Source organism: Pezoporus wallicus, unplaced genomic scaffold (genome assembly GCF_028554395.1).
Source record: "Pezoporus wallicus isolate ANWC-B61680 ecotype Strahan unplaced genomic scaffold, APGP_CSIRO_Pwel_v1 contig_8421, whole genome shotgun sequence".
Taxonomy (NCBI): domain Eukaryota; kingdom Metazoa; phylum Chordata; class Aves; order Psittaciformes; family Psittacidae; genus Pezoporus; species Pezoporus wallicus.
Window position 1 is genome coordinate 95,174 of NW_026635209.1, and position 20,491 is coordinate 115,664.

General features: G+C 41.1%; 1 protein-coding gene across 3 annotated transcripts in view; it reads left to right on the forward strand.

The window, feature by feature from the left end:
- The window catches only part of LOC130600613 (protein BANP-like), a 104,875-nt gene extending 85,107 nt beyond the window's left edge, over positions 1-19,768 (forward strand). For 2 of the 3 annotated variants that reach the window (XM_057412103.1, XM_057412094.1), the window contains 4 exons: positions 1,316-1,480; positions 7,701-7,831; positions 10,596-10,658; positions 15,881-16,228. In XM_057412103.1, the coding sequence (XP_057268086.1) occupies positions 1,316-1,480; positions 7,701-7,831; positions 10,596-10,658; positions 15,881-16,009 (488 nt within the window). In that variant the 3' untranslated portion in view covers positions 16,010-16,228. Of the gene's footprint in view, positions 1-1,315; positions 1,481-7,700; positions 7,832-10,595; positions 10,659-15,880; positions 16,229-19,616 lie in introns of those variants that run through there. The other variant, XM_057412085.1, reaches the window with a different exon arrangement.
- Positions 19,769-20,491: the final 723 nt, after the last annotated feature.

The following is a 20,491-nucleotide window of genomic DNA, read 5'->3' on the forward strand; positions in this document are numbered from 1 at the left end:
GTTATTTTCTCTTATCATTGTTGTAGTTGGTAGTAGCAGTGGTGATTTGTGTCGTACAATGGTTGCTGGACTGTTCTTGTCTCAACCCATAGGAGTTGCACCCTTTTGATCCTCCTCCCCGTTCCTCTGGGAGTGGGGAAGGGGAGAGCCCCGGTGGGGGGGGGGCCTCGATTGTTCTCAGCTGGGCACCACTCACTGGGAGTGAGTGAACAAGTTACCTGACTGGGTTTAAACCATGACAGACATCCTGCTGCTCTTTATGTACATTTTAAAATTTATGTTGAATTTGAAAATGGAAGGAACAGTTAACCAAATCTCTTTGGGTTACACACTTAATGTAAATATGTCTTTATTTCATGCATGTGGTAGTTAGATTTTTCTGGTGGTAACGCTTTCCCTAACCTCTCAAACTCTAACAGTAACAGAGGGTGAAAGTCTGTCCTGTCTCAGCATAAAGGGCATCAAAGGGAACTTTGCCGAGTCTGTGAACAGTGTGAACAAAAAAAACCCTTTTAATTTTCTGAAGAAATCTGATGTACATGAAGAATGGGAGGCAGCACAACCTAGCAATACCTGAGTGCAAGCTATTGACATGCTGTTTGTTTTTTAGGAGGCTAGTTTTTGAATGTGGTGTCTTCCTGGACTATTTCATGTTTGGTTTTGATATTACAAATGTCTTCTTAAATTTGTTCTTAATTAAATTTCTTTACAATTTAATGTTTTGTGTGGATTGCTTCTGCTGACTGACTTCTGAACTTTAAGAAAGAGCAGATTACTTTCTCAGGAACATTCTTTTCATGGATTTTTTTTTTCCCTAATTAGCTCTGTTTTTAAACAGAACCAATCCTTTCTCCCCTTCTTTTGTACAGTAGATGCTCCATAAGTTTGGAAGTATATAAATTGGGCATAATTTCTGTGATGATCTTTGTGCTTGTACCAGATTGTCTTCACTGTATTTCCAAATATTATTTTTATTTGAACCACATAAAGATTTATTTTACAATGCACAAGAATCATTGTAGAATTTGATGTGTCAGTTGTGTTATAATTTTATAGGAACTTTGGCAAGAATGTGTGTATAGAATGCGGAAGGGAAAACTTAGTGTAATGCACCTGTCAGCTTTTAAAGCTGGCTTCTTTAATTTTCCTGATGCACACATACCTTCCTCCTAAGCTTTTGCTTAATGAGATTTGAACATTGGTTCTTGCTTACGAACAAAAGCGAGTGTGTGTGTGTGACTGTGTGCCATCTGTGCATTTTCTCAAAAAATATGGATTTATACTAATTTTCAGCCCTTTATTTTTCTAATTACAGGTCACCTATTTTACAAATTTGGAATAACAGAATCTGACTGGTACAGAATCAAGCAAAGCATAGATTCTAAATGCCGAACAGCTTGGAGGCGGAAACAACGAGGGCAGAGTCTTGCTGTGAAAAGCTTTTCAAGGCGAACACCATCATCATCTTACAGTGGTTCAGGTAAAAAACCAAACAAACAACCCTCCCCCAACCCACAGCAATAAAACCAACCCCAAGAGAAACTGAAACTTAAAGCAATAATGACATTAGGTTTTCAGTATACCTGAAAATTACTTTTATTTTAAGTTATATTTGCAGCAGGTGCATGTAGTACCTACAAATGTGGATATTTTTGCATAACAAAGAGAAACACATTTTTCTCTCAATTGAAGTTTTGGAGTGGATTTTATATTCTTGCATATTTTTTTAGAAGTAACATTTATCATTGTCAAAGAGGCCTCTCTATTACAACATGTGTATATCTACAGTGCTTCTCAAAGAGTGTATCCATGTACTAAGTGTAGCTAACCATTTGTAGTAAAATAATCATGGACCTTTGGTGGAAGCCAAGCATCTCCTGGGGTGGTTTGGCTTTGACCAACCTTGGGGTGCTTGTACTAAAGAAGATTCCTGGTAGGATGAGCTTCTAATACTGTTTCATCTACAAATTGCAGTCACGCTCCTGGTTGCAGTGCATTAATGGTCCTACAAAGTGAGATCTGCTTATGTGTGTGTTTTCACAAGAAGAGGGAGAAGGGAGTCTGTCTCCAAAACAGTAGTAAACTATGGACTTGCCAGAAATGAAAGCGTATATTCCAGAGTGAGAGAGACATTGGCTTTTGTGAATCTTAAAGTATTAAGTAGATTTATTAAATTTTTATAAAACGTGGCTTCCTGCTGTGTTGGTTCAAAAACCCAATCATTCTAAAAATCAGAGTATATCAACCATCAATCATATCTGAGCAGGACAAGGCCTATCTGGTGCTTATTTAAGCAATATATGAAATCTTGCAAGGAAATGATCTACAAATGAAGTGGAGTACTAAAGCTTCTTACATATTTTCATTATAGTTACCGATATTGGAAAGGTTGAAAGCCCCGTGGTGCTGAATTTAACTACATAGAATCATAGAATAGTTAGGGTTGGAAAGGACCTTAAGACCATCTAGTTCCAACCCCCCTGCCATGGGCAGGGGCACCTCACACTAAACCATGCCACCCAAGGCTTCGTCCAACCTGGCCTTGAACGCTGCCAGGGATGGAGCATTCACAACCTCCCTGAGCAACCCATTCCACTGCCTCGTCAGTCTAGCAGGAAAGAATTTCTTCCTTATATCCAATTTAAACTTCCTCTGTTTAAGTTTGAGCCTGTTACCCCTTGTCCTGTCACTATAGTCCCTAATGAAGTGTCCCTCCCCAGCATCCCTATAGGCCCCTTTCAGATACTGGAAGGCTGCTAGGAGGTCTCCATGCAGCCTTCTCTTCTCCAGGCTGAACAGCCCCAACTTTCTCATCTTCATACGGGAGGTGCTCCAGCGCCCTGAATCATCCTCGTGGCCCTCCTCTGGACTTGTTCCAACAGATCCATGCGCTTTTTATGTTGAGGACACCAGAACTGCACACAATACTCCAAGTGAGGTCTCACGAGAGCAGAGGGGCAGGATCACCTCCTTCGACCTGCTGGTCACGCTCCTTTTGATGCAGCCCAGGATAGGGTTGGCTTCCTGGGCTGTGAGCACACACTGCCTGCTCATGTTCATTTTCTTATTGACCAACACCCCCAAGTCCTTCTCTGCAGGGCTGCTCTGAATCTCTTCTCTGCCCAACCTGTAGCTGTGCCTGGGATTGCTTCGACCCAGGTGTTAGGACCTTGCAATTGTCATGGTTAATCTTCATGAGGCTGGCATCAGCCCACCTCACAAGCTTGTCAAGGTCCCTCTGGATGGCATTCCTTCCCTCCAGTGTATCAACTGAACCACACAGCTTGGTGTCATCGGCAAACGTGCTGAGGGCGCACTCAATCCCACTGTCCATGTCACCAACAAACATTTTGAACCAGTCCCAACACTGACCCCTGAGGGACACCACTCGTTACTGGTCTCCACCGGACACTGAGCCATTGACCACAACTCTTTGTGTGCATCCATCCATCCAGTTCTTTATCCACCTAGTGTTCTACCTGTCAATTTGATGTCTCTCCAATTTAGAGACAAGGATGTTGTGTGGGACAGTTGTGGACCTTTTGCACAAGTCCAGGTAGATGACATCAGCTGCTCTAACCTTGTCTTTTAGTTCCATAGCCCTGTTGTAGAAGGCCACCAAATTGGTCAGGCAGGATTTCCCCTTAGTGAAGCCATGCTGGCTGTCACCAAGCACCTTGTTGATTTTCATGTGCCTTAGCATGCCTTCCAGGACAATCTGCTCCAAGATTTTGCCAGGCATAGAGGTGAGACTGACTGGTCTGTAGTTCCCCGGGTCATCCGTTTTCCACTTCTTGGGAATGGGGTTATATTTCCCTTTTTCCAGTCATCAGGAAATTCACCTGACTGCCATGATTTTTCAAAGATGATGGGCAGTGGCTTAGCAGCTTCACTTGCCAGCTCCTTCAGGTCCCGCGGATGGATTTCATCAGGTCCCATGGAGTTGTGTACGTTCAAGTTTTTAAGATGGTCTTGAACCAGATCCTCTCCCTCAGTGGGCCTAGGGTCATCATTCTCACAGTCCTTGTGTCTACCTTCCAAGACGTGGGCGGTGTGGTCAGAACCTTTGCCAGTGAAGAGGCAAAGAAGTCGTTCAGAACCTCAGCCTTCTCCAAATCCTGTGTAGCCAGTTCTCCCAATACCTCCCTGAGGGGGCCTACATTGTCCCTAGTCTGTTTTTTAATCGCTACGTACCTATAGAATCCCTTCCTGTTATCCTTAACTCCCTAGCCAAGTTTAATTCTAACTGGGCTTTAGCTTTCCTAACCTGGTCCCTAGCTTCCTGGAAAACTTCCCTGTATTCTTCTCAGGATTCCCGTCCTTGCTTTCACCTTTTATAAGCCTCTTTTTTTCCCCCCTTGAAGTTTCTTCAGCAGCTCCTTATCCATCCAAGGAGGTCTCCTGGCCCTCCTGCTGCACTTCCTTCTAGTTGGGATGCAACACTCCTGAGCTTGTAGCAGGTGATCCTTGAATGTCAACCAACAGTCTTGGGCCCCCCTGCCCTCTAGGGCTATAACCCATGGAATCTTACTAAGCAGGTTCCTGAAGATGCCAGAGTCTGCTCTGTCAATGTCCAGGGCAGTGAGCTTGCTACAGGCTCTTCTTACTGTCCTGAGGATCTTGAATTCAACCATCTCGTGGTCGCTGCATCCAAGGCTCCCTGGAGTGTCACATTTCCAATGAACCCTACCCTGTTGGTGAGCACGAGCTCAAGCATTGCACCTCTCCTTGTTGACTCCTCTGTTACTTGCAAGAGGAAGTTGTCTTCCACACAATCGAGGAACCTCCTGGATTGCTTATGGTTGGCCATACCATCCTTCCAACAGATGTCAGGGTGTTTGAAGTCCCCCATGAGGAAAAGGGCCTGTGAGAGTGAGGCTTTTCCTATCTGTCTATAGAGTGCTTCATCTGCAGGTTCTTCTTGATCAGCCCATCTGTTACAGATCCCCACAGTAATGTCCCCCATAGCTGTTCTCCCTTTAACCCTGACCCACAAACTCTCTGTTGACTGCTCACCTGTCCCCAGACAGAGTTCCATACTGTCCAGCCTATCCCTAAAATAAATAGCTACTCCCCCTCCCCGCCTGCCGAGCCTTTCTTTTCTAAAGAGCATGTAACCTTGGATTCCATCACTCCAGTCATAGGAGGCATCCCACCATGTTTCTGTGATGCTGTTATATTATACCCCCATAGACATGCACGTAGCTCTATTTCCTCTTGTTTGTCCCTCATAATATGGGCATTTGTATAGAGGCGTCTGAACAGAGCTCCAAATGAAGCTGGCTCATTGGCTGGAGCAGCTGGAATATCTCTACATTGCTCCAAGCATTTATTATAGGTACTGGAAACTGACTGGGTGTGCTGGGATGGAATGATGCCCCCCTCTCGCAACACATCTACTTTAAAGCTTTCTTGACTAGCCTGGCAAGCCTCCTACCAAAACTGCTCTTCCCCTTCTTTATCAGCAGCTCCACCAGCTCCCAGTAGACCTGGCCTACAAACTTGGGTCCCATATTCAAGACACCCAAACCCCTGACTGTGACACCACCTTTTTAACCATTTGTTAACCTAGCCAGTCCTCCTAGCTTTCCTAAGGTCCTCCCCTGTATCCTGGAGAATTGATGAGAAGACCACCTGAGCTCCAGAGCCCCTAACCACCTCTCCTAGGGCTCTGTAGTCCTTCTTTATGTTCCCCAGGCTGCTACTATCTATATCACTAGCACCCACATGGATCAATAGAAGTGGGTAATAGTCATTGGGACTTACTAGACCAGGCAGCCTCTCTGCAACATCCCTGCTCCCTGCCCCAGGTAGGCAACACACCTCCCTTGAGACTGGGTCAGGCCAACAAATGAGTGCTTCTGTTCCTCTCAAAGTAGAGTCCCCTACTACTATGACCTGCCACTTTTTCCTTGCAGCACCAGTAGAGATCTTCTTTACCAGTGCATCAGCCAGCTGTTTCTGGTGGGAATGGGTTTCCTCATGAGCCCCCTGCAGGACAGCAAAGCAGTTCTGGGTGGGGACAACAGATTTAGGAGGAAGCCCCTTGCTGTTAATTGTTCTCTTCCTCCTTTTTTTGTTGGCTTCTTTTGTTACTATTTCCCAGCTTCCCGGGTTAACGGCCTCCTTCTTTCCTTCATGAGGTAGAGGGGAAGCTTGAGGCCTCTGCACAGTTTGGGCCTGGAGCAAGCAGTCCTGCTTCCTCTCAGATTCCCTGACATCTTGCAGCCTATTAATAGCATCCCACAGCTCAGCCACCTGCTGCAGGAGGACCTCCACCAGGGAGTACCAAGTGCTGCCCTGCCCATTGGGCACCTTTCTCTCACAAGACCAGTGCAGGCACTCTCTATAGTCCAAGCTCTGCACTGCACCCTTCCTTCTCATCTGCTCTGTCTGGGTGCCTACTGTGGCTGCAGCCAGAGCAGAGCTCCCAGACCGAGCCCTGGTCATAAGGTAAGTACTCACCATCCCACACAAACTGCCTCAACCTCTCCTGTTCTCTGTGCTCCCTGGGGGTGGGTTTTTAACCACTCAGGGCTGGTGCCGCTCCTCCTGGCTCTGCCCCCTGTGAGTCAGCTGCTCCCATCAGCTGAGCTGCAGGCTCCTGGCCAAGTTCTGTCGAGAACTTGAGGCTTCCTCAGTGGCTCTTGCTGCTCTGAGTTGAGGCTTCTGGATGCTGATTTCCTCTCCGCTCTGATGCTGAAGGCGTCCTCTCTTGAGCTACTCGCCTCAGCAATTGACCATATTGTATGTCAGTATGTTTTACATTATTTTTTAGCATAGAAGTAATTGTCAGAGGAATAAGTAATTTCAAAAAAATTTAAACCACTCAATGCTTCAGAGATTTCATTCAGTGTATTTTTGTGGCATTATAAAAGACAAATGTTAAAATTGTTTACAGGATTGCTGTATGTAAAATGTATTTCTTCAAGCAATGCATTATTCTAAAATTCATTTCTGACAGTCCTATTCTCAAATATGTCTCAAAAAAAAAAAAAAAAAGAGAAGAAAATTATTACTGTTGCAGAATCTTAGTGTGCTGCTATATGATATTAGTATGATTCTGGGGCATTTTAAAGGTTTTTCCTTCCAAAGCCTACTTGAACTTGTTACATGTGCTATGTCATTGATCAATAGCCCCAGGATTTTTCCCTGATTGCTGGAGGGAATATGTAATCTAGTGATACATTTACCTGCTAGTGGGGTCTTGGTCTGTAGGAAAGCATTTGTACCATTAGATTTAGAAGAATCCTTTCCCTGCAGCTGGAAAACGTAGAAAGGAATCTATGATGCATCTGCTTCTAATAGCAAGTTGTTATCCACTTGAAATCACGCAATGGTTTTCCTGTTCCCCGAAGATAACACCAGGTGTCTTCTTTTTTTGTAGGGGCTGCTGATTAGGAAACGTGTGTGGTTTTGCTGTAATATGACTTTTACTGTTGTAGAATCTTTAATATAGATTCAAAAGATGCTTTTAAACATATGCTTTCTCAGAGACAAAATAGCCTGTGGAACTCTTTGGGAATTTGTAGGCAAATCTACAGGTGAGCAATGAATGTGTAAGAATACTAACGTACAAATGATCTATGTCTACTTACTGATTGTGTTTGTTTTCCAGTTTTTAAATCTTAATGCATTGTTCCATGGCCACTGCCATGAGATCGACACATTTAATAAACCTGGATTTTTGTCTCTTTCAGAGGGTTCACGGAGTTCAATTTCAGCTTCTAATGAGATTCAGCAGAACCAGCCCCAAGCACTACACTATACGCTAGCCAACGCTCAGCAGGTTCAGATCCACCAAATAGGAGAAGATGGGCAAGTCCAAGTAGTATGTACTCAACTTTTTCTAAATTACTCCATTTAAACAAAGTAGCTTATTGCAAACTTTGGGTTAGTTTAATTTTTTCATTTATTTATTTTGAAGTGACCTTTCATTATTTAAGTGTGATTTTCAGAAAATAAATATTGAAGGCTTATGAAAAAACCCTATTTGGCAAAAACCTTCATGCAGGATTTGATTTCACAATTCTTGCAAATAAATGCACATCCATTACTATATATAGAATGACTTAGTCTCTACCTGGCCATTTGCTTGCACTTGCCACAATAATAATGGCAGACCTATTAAGTGTGTGATTTACACTTTAGAGGTAGTTCCAGCTATGACATTCAAAACAAGAATTCATTTATTTATTTTCATTTAACCCCCCCTGCATTCTCAGGCGTTTTTGAATATCTGCTAGCTGAATCCTTTATGTGTGTATTCATTTAGATACATGTATTTTAATTAAAAGTGATATTTACATTTTTTTAAGCCTGAGACTCATACCATACTTCAGGCCATGAATTTTTTTTAAATATGGTTTTAGTGTACTCTGAAAAACCTCACCTTGGCTTTAATTCCTGTGTGATACAGTTTGGCTACAAGGATTGTTTTAAATTCAAATTAAACCAAAACACAATCCTTAAAACTCCACTCAACTAGGCAAGGTAGTATCCAAGCACAGAACAGAAGCATGCACAGGCATGATGACCACATAAGCCCACTTTCCTTAGAAACCAGGCTAAAGAAACAGGTGGAAATGGGCAAATAATCAAGAATTACTGAGAGATGTTATATAATGATATAAACTGTAGTACCTGGTGGTCTGGTTGTTGCAAGGGTTTTAGTCAACACCATTACAAAGAGTTTGAAGTGGGATAATGAAGCCTCTTTGACAGATATTTATAGTATTCTTTCCCCAGGTAAGAGAGGCAGTGCAGGAGAGAAGGAGCAAATCTACCCAACTGAATAACTGACACATAAAGAATGAAAGCTTTCTATCAACATAGGGAATACTCAAGTCTGGTCATGTAGACCTGCAAATACCATGGAAATGGTGACATTGCTCTGAAAGATGATGAAGAAAAAAGGGCTATGAAGGACAGATGCTTTTGGAATGTTAGAAAATAGACATGTCTATAAGACCTGCAGAAAGTTTACCAGAGTTAGTAGTAGAGGAATCGTGGAAACTGGGGGAAGATTTCAAGATGTGCAGCACAGTGTTGATAGCAATTGGTAGAGCTTGTAAGCATTGCTTAAAAGGAGAACTTAAACATTACCCAGGATATTTTTTAAGGAGCGCATGAAAGTGGAAAGGGTTTGAGATGAAAGTTATTGGGAAGAACTCCAGACAGCAACTGTAAGAGGTGTGGAGAGGAAATTGCATTATAGATCAGGCTAAGAGTCATTAGTAAGGTAGTAGTTAGTTATAGTACATACGTTTAAAAGCAAAATAAATCAGTATTGACTTGAATTTATGAATAAACAAAAAGCACTGTTCTTGAAGGCCAGCTATGTATCTGCAAAAGATGAGTGAGAAGTTCTTTTTTGGAGTGCTGCATGATATAAAGATTAATCAAGTCGCCTTCTTCCCCCCTCCCTTTAGTCAGAAAGGGTGGCTTATATTTGAAAACACTATAAATGGGTCTTTTAAATGTTCAGTGCTTTTTCCTGGAAGCCCTGAGAGCTTGATGTTAAAGAGGTGAAGTGATTCTAATATCAACATGGACTGGGCTGTGCTATAATTTTATATACAGTCCATATTGTCAGAGTGATACTTACAGTATGTTTTTTCTTTCTATGAATAGACAGTTTCCTTTCAGAGGAAATGAAACTGTTTGAAATAGAGGGATCTGTGTTTCTTTGAAAATCACATGCAATTATTCTCGTGTTATAAAATAAGAGGAGGCTTTGACAGAATTCTAAATTATTATCTTTCATCTCTGTCTCATGCAGGCATATTAAAATGAAAGCAAAGCCTTATAAACCCTGAAGTAGGTTATTTATAATCCAATCTCCCTTCAGGTAAATCACAGTAGCTAAGGCTTTGCTAGGCTAGTCAGGATGCACGAGGAATTCTGTCCACTCATATCTCTGTTTTGATCAAATGTTAGGGTTAATACTGTTCTGAAGTGGTGGGTATGGTCAGCAATACAAAGTATTAACATTATTAAAACTGTTAAGGACGATTCTCCACTAACATAAACCAGTATAACTGCATTCAAATTGATGATTTCATGCCAATTTACAGCAGCTTGAGAGTCTTTAGCATGGTGCTAAATCATAACTATGTGAATGCACAAAGATCTATGGACACTTACAAATACCTTTTCAAATCTCACTCTTAGTGAATAGGTAGTCTTGGCATATTTGTTTTAAGAACTGAGTTTCCAAGGTCTTTAAATGAGATTAACGTTTCATGCACAATGCTAATCTGCCAAAGCAAGTCAGTCCCATACTTTGTGTCTCAATCAAAAATGCAGACACTTTATCTATAGAAAAATGTGCTACATAAATGTTATTATTATGCCTATTTTCTTTCATCTTATGTGAAAATGAACCATTCTTTCCTCAAAGTCCCTCTGCTTATACTTTGCATAACAAGATGTATGCACTCAATTATTTTTAAAGCTGTCTTTAGTGTTTTTCATTGAATAAGCATTTTGTTTCTGTATGTTAAGCTGTATTGAATCCAAGGTTCTTCCTCTTCCTCTAGTTATGATTGTCTTCTGATGCTTCTTGGTGTTTTCTTTTGTTGTGGATCCCACAGGGCCATCTCCACATAGCCCAGGTTCCTCAAGGTGAGCAAGTCCAAATCACGCAGGACAGTGAGGTGAGCCAAAAGTTTGGGTTACTGTGGATCAGATGTTGGCCAGAATTTAAGGCCCCAGTTCTAAAACTGAACCTCAGGGGTCTGTTACAATACTGAGACCAGTGGGGGTAGAAGTGAGGGTGTGTGGTGGAGCCAGGATGAAATGTGCTTTATGGCAGTAAATGCAATATGTTGTTTGTCTCGGGTGTGTGTGTGTGTGTGCTGGGTATTTCTTTTTGTTTGCTTGACCAACCAAGATAGTTCTGTGTGTTACATGAATGATTGTTGTATATGGCTGATGGTCTTTGTTGGAAATTTAGTACTTAGAGTATTATAGGAAACCAGCTTAGGTATTTGCACTGCCTTTGCAAAATGAAATTATTTTAGTTAGGTTTATGAACTCTTGTGTTCAGAATACTCAGTGTCTTTAACTGTGGGGACTGTTGAACAGGACTTGGGGAAACCTTTAGACTCTATCTAATAAAGATACATTGCAGAATTAAGTGTGAATTTTTAAATCAATACTACAGGTATATCACTAGAATTGACCATATTCTCTCCATCAACCCAAGCAGGTGGCCCAAAACCAAACAAAAAACTTAAGTTCCTGAAGTCCAGGCACCAGCTTAAATATAATTTCCTCTAAGGTGTTATCCAGACTTTCAAAGGGAAAAAATACATTTCACATTAAGTAGAAATTAGCATTTTATATATTTTCAGCCATTAAATAACAAAAACTTTTGATTAATAAAATAAATTGCATATTTCTCATAAATAATGTATCCTGAAAAAATCAGCTGATTATAGCTTGAGAGACAACATCTCAACCACTTATCTCAACCACCTCCTGAATGGATTTATTTTAGAGCTAAGCAAGGAATTTATTTTTCAATGTATAAAGACAAACCTCCCCCCCCCAAACATTATACTCTAAAGTTTTCATTATTTTAATTTTTGTTACATGCAAACAATTGTGTTACTAAAAGGAACAAAAAAAGTATCTAATTTTCAGATCCAGATCATGAGTAATAAGCATGAACACTGTAAACTTTATGATCATATTAAGTGTTCACGTGCTTTGGTAATGAGGCTGTTATGAAAAACTGAACAGACTATTCCCTACTCAGTACAACACAGACAAACCAGTCTTGGCAGGAGAAAGAAGACCACAGAGCATCCATGCTGCTCTGGCTAGACAGTTCTCAGTGCCCAACATAATTCATTTAAACTATTTACATATGCCATGAATTTGTCTACCAGATGACAGTATGCAGCACAGGCATGTCTTCTGTTACCCTGACATTAGTGCCAGAAACAGCTGTTAAAGTCCCTTCCAGAGGACATAGTGCATTTTCCTTTGTTGCTGATGCTAAAATATTTTGCTTCCCTTTTCTCTGAATTTTACCTAATCTCTTATCCTTTTAATTTATCATCTGCTTTCTAGTTCCACTTCTCTCCTTGTCTCACTTATCGTCTGGTTTTCTCTATCTTACTATTTTTCCTTTCCCTCCTCTGCCCTCTTCATTTTGTCTTGTGAACAGTAGCTCCCACTGTCCACAGGCTAAAAAAAAACCCAGGACAAAACCAAGTACTAAGTAATATGGCCAGAGAAATTAAGTATTTTGCTACACAGTAAGAAGCTACAATACAATAATTGACTTTCTTATATTTTTGATTCCCTTAATTTTTAATCTCAATAATGACATATCTATGCATACGTTTGCATATGTACATATAGAATCATAGAATAGTTAAGGTTGGAAAGGACCTTAAAATCATCAACTTCCAACCCTTCTGCCATAGTAGACAGGGACACCTCCCAATAAACCATGTCACCCAAGGCTCTGTCCAACCCAGCCTTGAACACTGCCAGGGATGGAGCATTCACAACTTCCCTGGGCAACCCCTTCCAGTGCCTCACAACCCTCACAGTAAATAACATGTTCCTTATATCCAATCTAAACTTTGCCTGTTTAAGTTTTAACCTGTTACCCCTTGTCCTATAACTACAGTCCCTAATGAAGAGTCCCTCCCCAGAATCCCTATAGGCCCCCTTCAGATACTGGAAGGCTGCTAGGAGGTCTCCACGCAGCCTTCTCTTCTCCAGGCTGAACAGGCCCAACTTTCTCAGCTTATCTTCATACGGGAGGTGCTCCAGCACCCTGAATCATCCTCGTGGTCTTCCTCTGGATTTGTTCCAACAGATCCATGTCCTTTTTATGTTGAGGACACCAGAACTGTACAAAATACTCCAAGTGAGGTCTTGCGATGTCAGAGTAGAGGGGCAAGATCACCTCCTTCAAATGCTGGTCACGTTCTGTTTGATGTAGCCCAGGATACGGTTGGCTTTCTGGGTTGCAAACGCACACTGCTGGCTCATGTTAAGTTTCTCATCCACCAGCACCCCCAGGTCCTTCTCCACAGGTCTGTTCTGAATCTCTTCTCTGCCTAACCTGTAGGTGTGCCTGCGATTGCTCCCTCTTGGATGTAGGACCTTGTACTTGGCATGGTTAAACTTCATCAGGTTGGCATCAGCCCACCTCACAAGTGTGTTGAGGTCCCTTGTTGTTTTTCATGTGCCTTAGCATGCCTTCCAGGACAATCTGCTCCAAGATTTTGCCAGGCGCAGAGGTGAGACTGACTGGTCTGTAGTTCCCTGGGTCATCCATTTTCCCCTTCTTGAAAATGGGGGTTATATTTCCCTTTTTCCAGTTGTCAGGAACTTCATCTGACTGCCATGATTTTTCAAATATGATGGGCAGTGGATTAGCAACTTCATTTGCCAGCTCCTTCAGGACCCGCGGATGGATTTCATCAGGTCCCATGGACTTGTGCACATTCAGGTTCTTAAAATGGTCTCAAACCAGATCCTCTCCTTCAGTGGGCCTAAGGTCTTCATTCTCACAGTCCCTGTGTCTGCCTTCCAAGACTTGGGTGGTGTGGTCAGAGCATTTGCCAGTTAAGACTGAGGCAAAGAAGTCATTCAGAACCCCAGCCTTCTCCAAATCCAGGGTAGCCTGTTCTCCTGATAGCTTCTGGAGAGGGCCCACGTTGTCCCTAGTCTTTTATTCGCTACGTACCTATAGAATCCCTGTTGTCCTTCACATCCCTAGCCAAGTTTAATTTTAACTGGGCTTTAGCTTTCCTAACCTGGTCTCCAGCTTCCCAGACACCATCCCTGTATTCTTCCCAAGCCATCTGTTCTTGCTTCCACCTTTTATAAGCCTCTTTTTTTCCCCTCGAAGTTTCCTCAGCAGCTCCTTATCCATCCAAGGAGGTCTCCTGGCCCTCCTGCTGCACTTCCTTCTAGTTGGGATGCAACACTCCTGAGTTTGCAGTATGTGATCCTTGAATATCGATCAACAGTCTTGGGCTCCCCTGCCCTCTAGGTCTTTATCCCATGGAATCTTACAAAGCAGGTTCCTGAAGAGGCTTTCTTGAAGTCCAGGGCAGTGAGCTTGCTGAATGCTCTTCTCTGTGTCCTGAGGTTTTTGAATTCGACCATCTCATGATCACTGCATCCAAGGCTGCCCTGGAGTTTCACTTTTCCAATGAGCCCTTCCCTGTTGGTGAGCACGAGGTCAAGCATGGCACCTCTCCTTGTTGGCTTCTCTGTTACTTGCAGAAGGAAGTTGTCTTCCACCCAATTGAGGAACCTCCTGGATGGCTTGTGCCAAAGTGAACTTGCTTTCGGTGCTGGTCAAGCAATCTGACAGTGTACTACTTTCGCTTCATATTTTTTCTATAAAAATAGTATGCTAGAATGGAAATGGGTAAATCCAGTAGTGAACTCTCTAATTTCAACTTTTTTTTCTTTCCTCCTGCTCAGGAATAACAGCTGTTAACGCCAGCTGATTTTACATGGGTGAACATGCTGTTCTTGGTTATGTAAGATTGTGTAGAGGTCCCTAACTTCTACGAATGCTGTTAGATTTCTTGTGCACTTTGTTTACATGAAGAAGCAATAGCAAACTAGGGCTAAATATAAACGCAGCCTACAATTTTAATCTATTATTTCCCTGTAGTGTGCTTTACTCAGTGTTAAGCACACCTGCTTGTGGGTTGGTTTAATCCATTTCCAAAGTAACTTAAATCACATCTCATAAAACTACTTTTGGTGCAGAGGAGTACTGTTAACAAAGGGAGTTATTGTAGGATAAATATTATTGTGAATTTTATATAAATCTTATAGTTAAAGGCTGTCTCCTTTGAAGAGCTTGTCAGACCTGGAGAGAGTTAAGGAAGGATCAAAATGTTCTGGGTCTAAAGGGATGTATAGTGTACTACAATAAAACTGAAACAGTTCTTGGGTAAAGAGACCCTGAAAAAATTATGATTCAGCAGATACCAGTTCTAATTGATCCTGAAGTGTCAATTGGCTTCCTCTGAAATTTCCGTATGTAAGACTTTTAAGGACTGCATTTGTCTGTGACAGATGAAAACATCTGGTTTTAAATTTATTGCAATGTACACAACTTCAGATAAGAGCAAGTACTGCCAGTAAGAGAAAATGCAGAAAATATGCTTTTTTCCTCAAAGAAATGTGCTATTTCACTGTAAGTGCTTGGGAAGCTGTGTTTATAATTCAAATATTCTTCTGAAAAGGCATATCTGAACATATGAATAAAAACTTCATTTTGTAAAGATATTGCTGTCCTTTTTAGACTTTGTAACTATAGTTTCCTTTCAAATACTTTGCAATATTGAGAATTTTTTGTAATAGATGTAATCCCAGTGACAGGACTATCTTGGTCTTTGGTATTGAATTTAGATAATAATCTGTTAGCTCAGGCATTAACTTTATAACAACCAATATTAACTATTTACTAATAGTGCTCCATACATGTAAAAGTGTTATACTCTTAATTCTAGTTTAGTAAGGGTTTGACTTAAATTTGCAGTTTTAGATAGGTAAGGAAAATCCCAAATCTTACCTCAGAAGCCATGCAAACAAACTCTGCATAAAAATACTGTACATCACACATTAACTTTCAAAAAGCAAAACACGCTCGTGCTGAAAAGCCTCCTTGCTTTTTAGTCTGTTTATCCTCTGTGGTTTAAGTGCTGACCGTCACATTGTAGCTGGATTGCCAGGATAACTGCCTCAGCAGTATTTCCTAAATTAATAGATTTCCTTAATATTGAAGTTGTTTAATAATGAGATAAGAAACAGGCCCTTCTCAGGACAGAGCAACTTTTAAAATTCCAAATTCATGTTTATTGTCACTACTCTTATTTTACAGGGAAACCTGCAGATACATCAAGTTCATGTGGGTCAAGATGGGCAGGTAGGAACAGAACTGAGTTTTAAGCGTTATTTTACTTTGGTCTTTAAAATTAGTGTTGCAGTTGGAATGATCTCACGTTATTAGTGGCTGGTTTAAAGAGCAAAATCTGTTCTGGTCTTTCTGTTTATTTAAACATCTTGCAAAATGGTAAAATGTAAGCTAAGTATTTTGTCTGTGGACTCAAAATATTTGCCCAAGCTTATTTAATTACTCCTGTGAGATGCTTTATCCCTGCAATTTATACCTTCTTGTCTTTAGCTTCTTCACTCTCACATCTATTAACTGGATTGATTAGACTGTGTACAGTATGTTCTTTTCTCTGTTATAAACTGTCACTGTGGCCAGATGTGGACTGTGGTCCATGCAAACCGAAGAACATTTATTGCAGAGGCTTAAGCAGCTATTTTTTTCATTATATGGCTGTCTTGGGAGAAACAGGTCTTTCACATCTGCTTTTGTTCTTTTTGATAAGATGGCTTTATTAGGTGCTTATGCATACATGAGGTAAGAACAAGCTTTTATTTTGAGTGATGAGTCAGTAAGTGATTAAATTAGCAGAATGTGTCAGTTATCAGCAAAATTTCTAACAATGTATCTCAGCCACACTTTACTGAAAGTTGAGCTATGTTAAATATCCACAGCACAAAAATATTCCTGTAAGAAGCTTTCTAGCCAGGCCGCTTGGATGTGTTATGAATTTTTTTGTTCCTGTTGAATATTAATAAATTGTGAGACATATGGCTAGTACTTGAATGCTTCCTTGAAGTGAAGCAGCTCACATCATGAAGGTTCTTGAACATAAAGGCTTTGAGAAAGCTACCAGTACTTTGAACTTTTGCCCACATACAATATTTGTGCGAGGAAGCAATCTGTAGAATAGTTAGGGTTGGAAAGGACCATGGGCAGGGGCACCACACACTAAACCATGTCACCCAAGACTCTGACTTGTATTCAAAGAATAGAAAACCCCAACACTTAGTGTTCTTTACTGAGACTTTAATCAAAAATACTTCTACAGAAGTGAGACCAGGGAAGGTGTTTTTTTTTTTTTTGAGACTTATTGTTCTTTTTTTCTTATTTGTGAAATACTGCTGTCCAAATTACATTTTTAAAGAATAGTATTGGGTGGTTTATATCACTCTGAGTGTGTCATGTAGATTAAGTTACTTTTTAAAGAATATTTTTTGTGATTTAAGCCCAGCCAGTAACTCAGAACCATGCAGCTGCTCACTGGCTCCCCCCCTCTTCAGTTTATGTACTGGACATGACCTGCTGTGGTATGGAATTATCCCTTTGGCTAGCTTGGGTCAGGTATTGTGTCTCTGCTTCCTCCTGGCTTTCTGTGCCCCTCCTCACTGGCAGAGCATGAGACTGAGAAGTCCTTGATTGGAATAAACATTACTTAGCAACAATTTAAAACATTGGTGTATTATCAGTGTAGTTCTCAGACTAAAGTAAAAAACACAGAACTGCATCAGCTACTAAGAAGGAGAAAAATGACTGCTACAGCTGAACGCAGGACAATATTGTAGCCTAGTACCATTATTTTTCCCCTTGTAATATTTATTCATAACAAGTTGTCGTGATTTAAACCCAGTCAGGTAACTTGTTCACTCACTCCCAGTGAGTGGTGCCGAGCTGACAACAATCGAGGGCCGCCCCCCCCCACCGGGGCTCTCCCCTTCCCCGCTCCCGGAAGAACGGGGAGGAGGATCGAAAGAGTGCAACTCCTACGGGTTGAGACAAGAACAGTCCAGCAACCAATGTACAACACAAATCACCACCGCTACTATCAACTACAACAATGATAAGGGAAAATAACAAGGGAAGAGAATACTATACCACCTGCTGAAAAACGAGTCCCACCCGGAAGCCCATGTCCTTCCGGGTAACTCCCAGTTACCCCCCGCCCTGGGCATGACGTGCTGTGGTATGGAATACCTCCCTGGCTAGCCTGGGTCAGGCGCCCCGTCTCTGCTTCCTCACAGCTTCCCCTCCTCCCTGGCAGAGCATGAGCCTTACAAAGTCCTTGGTCAGGGTAAACATCACTTTAGCAACAACCGAAAACATCGGCTTCACCAACACTGTTCCCAGGCTGGAAGTCAAAACACAGCACTGCACCAGCTACCACAAAGGAAAAAACATGACTGCTACTGCTGAACCCAGGACACAAGTATTCTGCAAATTGCATCTCCCTTTCTTAAATAAAACCAAGCCATGTAGTTTAAAATGTTGTGAGTTCATGCTGGTTTTAAAGGAAGTGTTTGGATGACCGCATTTTCCTGACCCCCCTGTGTTAGGCAGGAGAGGCAAGTCCCTTCATACAACAGTGCCATTCAGCTGTGTTTCATGCTAAAATAGTCGTGGAATAAAAGCCTGTAAACTCTGGAGTAGTAGAAAACTTCCACACTCTAAATATCTGTAAGTGGAGTCTTGCTGATCATCTGAACAGTTGCATTAGAACATGCAGAGTAAGGCTATGCTGGAAGAAAGGCTTTCCAACAGTAGGTGTTTGTAAATGTGTGTGTGCACGTGTCTGTGCATATATATGGGAACATGATATATGTTGGGGTGTGTAAGAGCACAAGATAGGGAAGAAAAGCATGACTTAATCAAATTTTTTGTGTTGAAATCAAGATCACTTTATATAAAAGGCATCTGTACTATGACATAGTACATATTTGTATATATAGTATTTGTATGTCATATTTGGGATATTCTCAGTTCTGCCAAAGTGGTTGTGGCTGCACATCTGTATGTAGGAAATCACTTTAGCATCCATTTTTTTTGTTTTTAACTAACTGTACTCTCTGGGCCCTGCTTTTAGACTTTCCTTGAAAACAAATAGTGAAGTGTTGGGGTTGTTTTTCTTCACACCCTTAGCAGCATTTTGGTGCAGAAGAGTAACTGCTGCCTCTTGAGCATCAACAGGCATTGTCAAGCTTCAGCTGGAATCTGCAAATCCCCAGGAACCCTCAAGCTCCTCCAGAAGCATTTGCTGCTCAACTATTTTCCAGTGGAGCAAAAAATAGGAGCAAGCAAATATTTAGGCAATTTTTATTTCCATTCTTCATTAGATATTTAACCCTTCATCAGCAGTTTAAGCCATGTGGGCCTGTTTTACACTGAAGTGGATGAGTAGCACTCACATGATTCCTTGCAACAGCTCCATGCGTGCATTAACATGAGGGGGTAAAGGGGATCTCTGTGCCTCAACTGTCTGCTGCTAATCAGCTGATCTGTGCTAAGTAACTTTTTTTGAGCTATTAGCTCATAAAAGTTGCAAATGAAAATGAGTTATACCATGTTTGGTTTAAGAATGGAGGTTGAAACTAAGAAATTTTCTTTGGTGCTTGTAGTGGGATAAGAGCACAAAAACCTGTCATATGATATGGTTCAGTGGTCATGTAAGTCATAACAATCCAGTAGCTTGCAGTCATCTGTACATGACCTGTGTGCAAGGAGACTTCTGTAGTTTTCTCACATGTCTATTACTTTTCTTCTGTGTTTTGAACTCTAAATACGTGCTGCCACGGGACACTGATGAATACTGATAAGTGAATAATGTGTTACTTCTGTTATTGAATGTTTTTAGCTGACTACTAATGGTACTAGATTTTAACTTGGCTACCAAATGCTCCCTTTGGAAATTCATCTCATGCTGCTGTTTTCCATCTGTTACTGTACACAGATTTTTGGGTATTCTCTTGATTCAGATGAGGTTTAGTACTGCCACCTGATGCAGGCTCTCACTCTGAATCACAAGTAAAAGTTTTACCAAAGCTGGGGCTGCAAAGAATAAAGTTGTTAGTTTCATATGAACTAAAGCATAAAATGGCATAAATCTACTGTGAAACTTTATCAGTAAAATTTACAAGGTATGTTTTAAGCTTCATAACAGTAGTAATAAATAGCAGCTTCTCTGCAGAATGCTGCCAGTTGTTGATTTTTATCTTTTTTTCCCCTCTTGAATTGTCAGTTTGGGTAGTTGCACCAAATTTAATTTTGTTTTTCTGGCATCATTGTTCGTGGAACTGATGAAATAATGCCAAAAAGAATGCTGTCTACCTACACGTGTTCTATTAGCTGAAATTTTCATATTTCAGTGCACTTTTAATAAAAACACCAAACTGCAAAAAATAGAGTTTATATTAACTAATACTTGAAGCCTCGGACCAGCAGGGATTTTTTTGGACTTTGCATTTCATACTTATGAATTACCAAGTATTCTAATTTGTGTGTCTTTCCTCTAAATACCTGCCCTCCTTTCTCCCTAACTCCATCCTTTTCTCCCTTTGAGCTTCAGTGTTCTGTATCCTAGGAGGTGTTTCATGTGTGTCCTGTATAAGATGAGGTAGTACCATAGTGTTCAGAAGTACAGGTGGGGTTTAACGAGGTGGAGCAGTTTCAGTGGTTTGACAGTCCTTGATTCTGTATTTTAGACATTCCATTTGTATGTCCTTACAAGCCAGTGTTTCTCCAATTTAGAAATTAATTAAAATGACACCAGGCAAATGGTCTTCAACTAATAACCTTAGTTCTTAAATTAAGAAGTTAATGCACTTT